The 10137-nt window shown below is 40.1% G+C and overlaps 2 protein-coding genes across 3 annotated transcripts; one reads left to right on the forward strand and one right to left on the reverse strand.

Moving 5' to 3' along the window:
* SARC_02796 (hypothetical protein) lies at positions 1 to 1256 on the reverse strand. Its single transcript, XM_014303434.1, has one exon. It carries the CDS (start codon positions 829 to 831, stop codon positions 367 to 369), a length of 465 nt encoding a protein of 154 aa, XP_014158909.1. The 5' UTR covers positions 832 to 1256; the 3' UTR covers positions 1 to 366.
* Positions 1257 to 2006: 750 nt separating this feature from the next.
* Positions 2007 to 7887, forward strand: SARC_02797. Of its 2 annotated transcripts, none has more exons than XM_014303436.1 (5): positions 2007 to 3189; positions 4257 to 4354; positions 5327 to 5503; positions 6369 to 6501; positions 7430 to 7887. In XM_014303436.1, the coding sequence occupies exons 1-3, from the start codon at positions 2460 to 2462 to the stop codon at positions 5363 to 5365; spliced, it is 867 nt and encodes a 288-aa protein (XP_014158911.1). In that variant the 5' UTR covers positions 2007 to 2459; the 3' UTR covers positions 5366 to 5503; positions 6369 to 6501; positions 7430 to 7887. The 2 variants fall into 2 exon arrangements, with proteins under 2 accessions (XP_014158911.1, XP_014158910.1); XM_014303435.1 differs by having other exon boundaries at positions 5399 to 5503.
* The last annotated feature ends 2250 nt before the right edge of the window (positions 7888 to 10137 follow it).

The raw sequence follows: 10137 nt of genomic DNA on the forward strand, positions 1-10137 counted from the left end.
AACCACATGCCTAATTTGTAGATAGACATAATAACGTAAGTCACGTTACGTTAATACATTAGCTGATATAAATAAAGTTCCATCTGAAGAAAAGTTAAAAAAAGAGCGGGAGGACCAAAATCTATAAGTAGCAGTTCGGAGATTATAAAATTTAGTTTATAGTATCCTACATCTACTAATGTCTCAAATAGGTCCAAGTAGATGAGTCATACCAAATACCCAGGCTATTGGAGCCATCAAAGTGAATTTAGAACACTTTGGAAATATTGGAAAAAGGTCTTGTATTAAATTATTTAAAATACAAATAAAAACCAATGTATTATCTCAATTGATCTTGATATTTTAGACTGACCGGAGGCCGTATTTCTACAAGTTCCTCGTACTATTAAGAGTACGTTTATAATTTGCGTACTGCTTAAGAGTACGTTTATACATAGAGTCTAATGTGGAGGCCCGGCTTATTTCATGTTTAAGACGAACTTCCATCTTCAGCTGATCCTTCAGTCCACGAATGAAGATGGTAACTTTCACCTCGTCAGCAATGCGCGGTACATTGAGTAGTAGCTCCTGGAACCTTTCAGTATATACACGCATCAAACCAACCTGATGTACTACTATAATCTTCTCGCGGCAGTCGTTCTCCCAATTTGGTGCCAAGAATATAGTTTGCAGACCGGCAGACATATCGCCCCAAGTGTTAAACCGCCCCGCATTCTCACGATACCACGACAATGCACGGCCACTAAGAAACGTACTAGCATATTGTAACTTCACTGCTTCTTCGACATCACGTCCGGCTGCAACCCGTTCCGCTGCAAACATCTGTTCCATTTGATATAGCGATTTGCAAACGCAAGACACATCTGCCCTCCCATCATACACGTCTGGGTTGTTGAGATTGGTTCTAACCCCACAAGGTCTATATTTTTTTCCTCGGTTAATTGAAGCTAAAGCTGCGTTAATGCAGCCTCCGTCTGTTGGACCTTCGCCTCCATCATTGTAACCCACTGCTGCTCTGCATTAGCCATAATGAAACTAACTATTTGAATTACGATAGTATTTGCCTCAGAGTACTTCTAAGGGGTACGATACAGAGGGGCTTTCCAGCAACTTGAATTATAAGATCCCTGACCCTAATTTCCTGTCCTGATCCCAATTTGATCGTGGCCGGCAATCCCAAGATTCCACAAATCCTTGGCCAAACCCGAAAAGCCCCGAGTCCAAAAATCATATTTCTTAATCCTTTGTGTTAAAGTCTGAGGATTGCAAGCTATTATACTACCCTATTTATACAATTTTCGACAGACCCGTAGCGGTCGAAAGGTCTACAACTAAGCCTAAATGTCTACGTAATGTCTACGAACTTTAAGCTCTAAACCTATTCGCAATTTCTCATTAATTCTACGTTTAGTCGTTGCGCAAGGGTCATGTGATGATGACTCATCAAAATTCATTGGCCACAATTTTTCGACATTGTGCACTGAAATTTCGAGAATGGTCCCAGACCAAAAAATAATACAAAATTCGGATTCCCCCGCGAATCCCGAATTTTCCCGATTAGGAGTTGCCGACTCCTACATATATATATTTTTTAAATAATATAGAATACATTTTGTTTTTTAAAATAAATTGCGGCGGAAAAAAAACTATTGGAGGAGTTCAGAGAAACTATTTATACCAACAGTCCAACCCACTCACAGCCTCACAGTCACAGGCCCGGCCGCCCGGGGCCCTGGGGCCTGGGCTCACAGCTTTTTTGATTTTCCAATTTATGTTTCATTTGTAGAAAGGCTACTCCCCGTGTCTACACACAGTGCGTCATCACAAAATAAAGGAATACCAAAGTGCCGTCACGCACTCACGCCTCACGGGCTCAAGGCCACGCATTCAACCTACAGGAATTGCATATGAATGTATTAGTTATACATACTTTTATTTACAAAGATACCTTTATAAATGAAATCTAAAAAAATCTGAAAAAATACATGCTCATTTAGTGAATAGTCAAATGACATATGCATTGACACATTGTACTCAGATCAGAAATAGCCGATCAGTTGTGCTCTTCTTGTGTCAATATATGTATTATTGTTTCTGATTTCCTGCTACATCTTCATTCTTCGACACGCTTCTATATATAAAAAGTAAAGCGAACACGATATAATAAGCAAGTCATCATATAAATACGCATCTAAATTGAAAATTGAAAAATCGTTATACTAAACATAAACAGCAACAAATATCATATGGACTCTAAATCAATACAAAACCTTCTTTTTTTTAAATAGAACACATCTTCTGTCGTCACAAACTCTGAGACTTGTATTTATGCAGTACATCTCAATTCTCATATAGATAGTCATATATTTGAATACATACATACACTACTACTGCGGGCTTGAGTACACGAGTCATAAACCAATTTATCAAAGGCAAGATCCAAACTTCAAATTAGGAACATGATCCACTACTTCACCACAAGCGCTAGAGGTGTACACCAGTGGTTGCAAATAACCAGTAAACTGGATGATGGGGTTAATATTTCCTCAAACAATGGCTCAAAGATATGCGACGAACATCCTGTTGAAGATATAAACAACATAAACCGACATTTTGGACATAAATCAGAAGCAACCACACATACCCATGCATCTACACACTCTGCCGGTCACGCAACTACACAGAAAAGAACCTTCACATCAACACAACCTCATACACATAGAACAGTGGCCGATCTCTGCATATGCGGCGCATACACGCGATGCGTGGACAATTACAATCCCAAACATCATCTCGATGTTGACATACATAGTACCGATGGGGAGGCTGTTGCTCTTCACCATATGTGGGCTGAGGCTAGAAATTCGATAGCGAGGAAATCCACAGAGATGTTGAGTGTGTCGTTTTACAAACTGGCAGACGCGATTAAGGCGGATCAAGACAGGAAAAAAGGAATTGGAAACGTCACGGGGGAAAACAGAGTTACCACAATAAGATCGGACACAGAGATGTGCGCGTGTGGGGAAATTAAAAGCCGGTGTGTAGGCAATTGCCAAGTGGTTACTGAGCTTGATAACGTACGAAAATATTCAAGTCCTGTTGAGCTATCAGAACTGAAACAGTTCGAAGGTCTGAGGAGTTTGGACCAGGAGGAATCGGAGAGTATTGTAGATATGCTGAAACATGCAGGTGTGATATTTAACGTATGTATGTTGCCTGTATTCTGAAATTAGTGATCATATTGTAAGTGATGCAACATACTTGTAACTCCCAGTGGTTATATCGCAAGTACGAATTTGAAAATTGAAGGTAGAACTCATCAGATATGTACAGCATCAAGTACGAATTTGAAAATTGAAGGTAGAACTCATCAGATATGTACAGCATAGAGATACGGATCTATGGATGCGCATTTCGATTTCCAGAACTAGATCTTCAGTGTAGAGTTGTTTGTTGTTTTAAGAGTACCTGCACCTTGTGGCGTATTCGACCAAAATTCTAAAGATAGTACACAATGTTACCTTGTAAGTATCGCATAGAATTTTCGTTCTTTTCAGGAACATAGCAGTCGTGCATATTTCAATGCCTATCGTTTTCTTTAGCATTGCTCCGGCCTGCACTACGTTATTTAACTAGCTATCTATGAATAGATACGATTTTAGTACTGAACTCAGCTATGAGCCCGTCGCAGTACAGTATGCGTGTTCGTCAGTATCAGCTACGGTACGAAAAGTTCATTTAGGTATGGGAGGTAGTCGGTCTATTTTTTAAACCAGTTTCATTTATATTATTATGAAGAATACTATGCATCACATCGAAGTGTCATCACATTCTTGCTGCGGCGGAACTTATGAATGCGAGTTTGCTCACTTTGCTGACATTGCATTTTGGCGGTCACAGGTTTGGGACTTTGGGTACTGGAGATTGTAGGGTTTCACGTTATGAATGATGTTTTTAATTTTGTTTTTAATCTCTCTCTGAATATACAGTAGCTTCTGTCGCCCATCACTCACGATTCACGAGGGTTGAGTCTCGAGTTCTCGACTCTGCACTATTGCTATCTGTGATACGAGATACTGGTTATATTAGTTTTTGCTAATGCATGTGTTTGATCGAGATCAGCAAAGTGCTACAAACACCTTTAAAAATTTATCCCGTCGAAATTGCGGTGTGCATCTCGGGACCTGTTAAGTAACTACGGAACGTGACGCGTTGTTCCTTACTCGCTTTATGTTTCTTTGCTCTATCTTCTTTAGGTTTGAATTGGATGAGAATCAAAATGCTTGCTGCTCTGAGCGTTGATCTCCAACTGGAGCCGAAGAAGGAGGGAGATAAACTGTTCATGACCGAAAAGGTAGTTTTACATGCCAATTATACATGCCATTGTACGTACGCACGGTGCACGCATAAGACATCCACGCATACTCACATATAAGTTCTTATAGTTTCAAGATCAGTTTTTGGAATATAAAGTAATATCCCCATTCATTAAACTGTAGCTGTCCTCATACATCGTTGTGTATATGTACGCAGGTATCGTGTTTGACGTTTATGGGTTTGAAAATATGCAAACAATTCCTTGCACAGACTAACAGATTGTGAAGAATACAATATATATGTATATGTGTATATATATATATGTGTGTATGTATTTATGTGTGCGTGTGCGTGCGTGCGTATGTATGTATGTATGTATGTATGGTTATATATATATATATATATGTCTATACATATGGATATATATGTATGTATATATATATATATATACTTATACATATACTATTTGTTCATATATATATATAAAACATATGCATGTACACATATATATATGTATGTATATATATTATTATATTATATATTGTATATTCAATATATATATGTATGTATGTATATATATTATTATATGTGTGTGTGTGTGTGTATGTATGTATATATATGTATATATATATGTGTGTGTGTGTGTATGTATGTATGTATATTTATATATATACATATATATCTGTATTTAAATATATATATATTTAATATTATTTATTATTTATTTGTATATTTATAGAATAATTATTTATTTATATATATGTGTGTGTGTGTATACATATATATATATGTGTGTGTGTATATATACATATATATATATGTGTGTGTATATATACATATATATATATGTGTGTGTATATATACATATATATATACTATCTACATTTTTATAGTATATTGAGAATTCAGATTTTGTGTCGCATGTTGCATCCCTATATGTTGTCCGATAATATTCGTATTGTATTGTATGCCATAAAATATATCTTCTTGTACATTCTGAACTGTTTAGCCTGTTTGCAGCGTCATATTTCACGACATCAAATGCTGAAGAAGAAGAAAACAAAATGTTGTATTTTGACAGATACTCACATCACTCGTCAATAAGAGCGTCACTTTTGAGCTGGGAACGAATGGGGAGTACGGCCCGTATACCGAATTCTATAACGACGCCTTCTGTGTCGATGTGGTATGTGAAATTTCTTGTATGAGTGACGTAGTATACCTGTGGGGTTTTATGCCGCCTGGTCGACGTGGAAGCAAATATAGAGTCGATTGCGTATGTAGTATGATTATTAACAGGTATAGAGAAGGACAAGTGTCAGTGAAAATTGGAATATCTATTTTACACTCATGTGCGTCATACAAGTAGCAATGGGCAGGCACGTGATGAATGAGATACTCTCATTTTCAGGCGAGCGCTATTTAAATCGTGACGCATGAGCCTCTCGATGGCAATTATTTTCTGGTGATAGATATCCGGCTATTGTCTTCATCAAATCTGTCACTTGGATACGAAAAGTGAAAGCGATGATGTAGGAAGTGTCTATAGAAACGAAAACACTGATCAAAACACAAGGACACATATCCAAGAAGAGTTTTAGAATCCTCAACAAAATTTATTCCAGGTCGCAAATAGAGTATACACGCACTATGTCGTATTACATGAATATGCTAATACGTTTTAGTTTACACGATTGTCATATACTAAAGATGCTGTTTATTTGTGCATGCACACTCATAGTGTATCGATGCAAACCGCATCAGCTTTATTGTAGTGGATCAGCACTATCCAGTATCCCTAATGTACCGCCTGCGTATCCCACTACTCGCCTCCTGTCCTGAGACAGACCATTGCATACTCGCTTTTATACCACTCGTTTGTTCAATACAAAACAGTAACTATTCATGGGCTTCTACATCTTATATTTGCGTGGGCACGCGCGAGCGAAGAGGGAAGTTGCTCTCCCGGATGAGTGTTTTTATTTGTGGAGCTCGATCATGAACAACAAGATATACTCAATAGTCGCCATATACAACCTGGTATCATTCAGGAGAGGCAGAGTAGATACGACCGAGACACTGGCCATCTGCTCTGCCGCGGGCGTTCGGTTGGACGTTCCGCAGGCTACATATGGACGGAGGATAAGTGGCTAGACGAAGATGGCACGGTGCATTTTGTGACAGGTGAGAAAGGGGTTCAAAACCTCAGAGTGCATGTAAAAGCCGATTGGATGTGGATATATGTATAAATATACCTGTATTATATGCACTTTTTGTGGAATTCTATGTGGCAGTGTACATCAGCATATTTTAGAGTCCATGCTTCTGCGCACAGAATTCAGTTAGATTTATGAGTTCATGGAGCGCTCCAATTTATATTAGGAGTATGTCGTTAGAAGCTATATGTCATGATTGCACATATGCACATATTCATCGGAAAGATATCGGTATGTAAGGATATTCACAAGGGCATTTTTGTGCTAATATATTCATGCAAGTATGACAAACCGATGTGTGTCTTTGATACGTATACCGATACAAGTACAAGTGTATATAAATTAGGGTGATTAGTTGATTTGTACCTCTTGTGTAGTTATTATCAACAGACCTTGAACGTGATCCCTCACAATCTATACATTAAAATGACTGTTGTCGGCATTATAGGTACAGGTAGTTTAGAATGCACACACACACCAAGTATGCTTTGAACATATGGCAGAATCCATGCACTAGTGTGTATCACACAAATCGTTAAAAACCGCCAAAAAAACCCACCCCCCCCCCCCCAGCTCTCTTGTCGTTAACCTAGCAATATCTCCCCATATTTGTTCGTTGATTCCTGAATGTTATTTATAAATTTCAAATTAACATCTGACATCTGAGTTGGAAATTAGGCCCACAGGTGCTCTTCCTCCTTCACGAAGCAAAACGACATTATTGCTGTTGTGCCTCTCCTACCCTTCGATTGCCCTCCAACTGAACAGTGTCCCTTACCGAATATGCAGAATGATTCAACAGCTTGCTGACCGCCGAGTCGCGCTCACCATTCATTCATCATATACTGACGCATCTAATATATATATATATATATTGCCACACGTCACGTGAACAGAATTGCAACATGGAGACAAGACGACCTCACATCACAGGGTTTTCAAGGCAATGACGACCAATTCATTGAGTGCGCCTACCGACACGACGGCCGACAATGCATCGTCGATTCAAACACAGGACGAAAGCGGCGGACAATAGCGCTTAGTACCTGGATCGGTCTATACCATCATTTTAACACACTCATCAACGGAATACATTCAATACCTCGGAATCAGAATACGGATTCTGAAAAGGCAATTAAGATCATATCTACTTACAAACTACACATCGATGTCTAAAGGCAGACAAAAAATAATAATCAACACGCCAAACCACAGCAATCTGAAATATTCAGAAGGCGAAAAGTCAATCACACGAAAAAGATGTGAATAGCAAAACTAGTTTACAGGGCATATTAACTATATCAAAGGCAAATGGTGTGCATCTCAGATAATAAATTGCAAATCGAACACTACCTATACATTGATGTAAGCTTCAAGTACCATTTTCTTTCATTTCTAAAGGTGTATACATTTATTCACGAACATTGTCGTGAAGGCTATGATAGCTTTCCTGATGCATGCGTGCGATAGTTGAATATCCACTATATCACTGCACGTGTATAAAGTAAAAAGCCGCACACGAGGACAGGAAGCGTCACATAAAGTTATTATTTCTAAAATGTTTAAAAAGACCAGTATGAGGCTACCTTTATTAACCGCAAATCAATACCAAGTATCAGCGGCGGCATCGCACAACGTAATCATTGAAAAAAAAGATAGAAGGTTCTAGGAAATGCGTGGATTTCGAAACGGTATACAATCAAATAAGATGCCGGGTTTCAGTCCAACTCAAAAGAGAAATAAATACACCTGGTCGCCAGTCAGTGAGGCTGTCACCTTTGGGCTTTGGCCTGTCCTCTGTGACCTGTGTCATTAGTGTTCACTAGTATGACCTGTCAAGTGTCGTGTCGGCAGCCATGTGTATCGGTATATGTATATTTATGTACAAAGTGAATACAAACTATATAAATAAATAAAAATTTAAACGTAGAAGGTGTTAAACCCACATGAGTTGTATATGTTCGATCGAGTTATTAGCCGTGCATCTAAGCCTTCGAGATGTACACTCGAATGCACTACTGTGTGTTTCCTTGTATATATATAGTACTTGCCCTATTGGCACTTCTCCCATTGGCATAGTACCTTTCCACTCCGTATAGTGTCACTAGCCTTCTTACTACCTAGCTCTACTATATATATCTTCTCCTCTATGATACACTTTGTCACTATGCGGCACACTCGAGATGTATTCGCCAACAATCTCTTTCTCCTCTGACGTGCCACTGTTACCCCTTGATCCCCATATATCAGCCTGACAGCTGATTCCTTCCAAGTACTCGTGGCAACTAGTTCAGTGCTTCCTGTACCGAACCCCTGATCCTGTGGTCAATACACCCACCAAGGGACGTAAGGCTGTAGCACCTGAGTTCCACTAGTCTACAGGATCCGATCGTATAATTAAAAAGAAAAATAGTCGATCATTTCACGCAGCCTATAACGTAATATTTCGTTATACTCTGCGTTTATACTGTCATACCTGTGAGGCCCTGGGTTACAGCTATATCTACCCAGTCCTGTAAAGGTGGTACCTTGATCTTTTACTGGACATCCACTTGACCGCGGCGTATACGCTCCCGCCGCCTTGCTGCCTACACTCTCAACCCACCTTATCGATAACCCTTGTAGAACCCAGAGCGGTACCCCCGATTTATTGCACTCCTCCAACTGGCGACATACCTAGCACCCACATGGTGTGCCATCTAGGTCGGCGTCTCACTGTTCAAAACCCTCAGTACGGCTATCGTGATGCTTGTGGGTAAACGCTACCCACCTCGACCAATACGTGTTGATTCCTCTCTGCAAGACAACCGCTTCCGGACATGTTGTCAAAGCAGCCACCACTCTGTCTCTCTCTCCTCTAATTGTGCGTCCTTCAAAGGGCTCTCGTCCATAAGCCAATTTATGTACACTGTACCATTCAGGCACCTCTTGTCCATGCCACGCTTTGATCCGACTAATGGCACCCTGTGTGCCCTCAAGCTTTACCATATAGCGCATGCTTACAATATCGTAGACTGACGGATCCAACGCCTTCACTTCTGCCGGACCCACACATGCGAAACATCACCACCTGTCCCAAATTAAACTTTGACACATCTACACGCTAGGATCTTGCTACTAGCGTCTGCGGCAGCTGCGTCTTGTCGTTCATCTCCCACGTCTTCTTATCTAAACTCTTTCGTTCAGACTCCAACAACTCTGGCGTTGCTAAACCCCCAAGATCCTCGCAGAATTTTCACGACCTTTGCATCCGCATGATGCGATAATACTCTGACGAACTATGTCACCGCATCCGGCCACGCAAACTCGCCGACCTCCGGTGAGTAGCGCGACAGCAACCTGTTTCAGGTACGGCACATAATTCCAACCAAAAAGTTGGCCTGATGACGCCTTTTCTGGATTGGATATACTCGGATATTGCGACTCGCTCACCAGTCCACTAACGCCTTCGCTAGTAATAGGCTATCTGCTGAAAAGTGTATTCATGCGGTCATATTTGCCACACGCCGCTGGTCGGGGCACCCGGTCAATTCCCTAGTAGAGGATATAGTTATATCCGCCCGGACTACGAGTATGGTAGTAGTAATCGAGTTATTATGCCGCC

The sequence above is a fragment of the Sphaeroforma arctica genome, assembly GCF_001186125.1.
Source record: "Sphaeroforma arctica JP610 unplaced genomic scaffold supercont1.130, whole genome shotgun sequence".
Lineage (NCBI taxonomy): Eukaryota > Ichthyosporea > Ichthyophonida > Sphaeroforma > Sphaeroforma arctica.

Bases quoted from the DNA above. Each gene is read 5' to 3' on its own strand.
- SARC_02797 (XM_014303435.1), top strand. From the start codon at position 2,460: ATGATCCACTACTTCACCACAAGCGCTAGAGGTGTACACCAGTGGTTG. The intron at 3,190-4,256 runs GTGTGATATTTA...TATCTTCTTTAG, and splicing joins AGATATGCTGAAACATGCAG to GTTTGAATTGGATGAGAATC. The intron at 4,355-5,398 runs GTAGTTTTACAT...GTATTTTGACAG, and splicing joins AACTGTTCATGACCGAAAAG to ATACTCACATCACTCGTCAA.
- SARC_02796 (XM_014303434.1), bottom strand. From the start codon at position 831: ATGGAACAGATGTTTGCAGCGGAACGGGTTGCAGCCGGACGTGATGTC.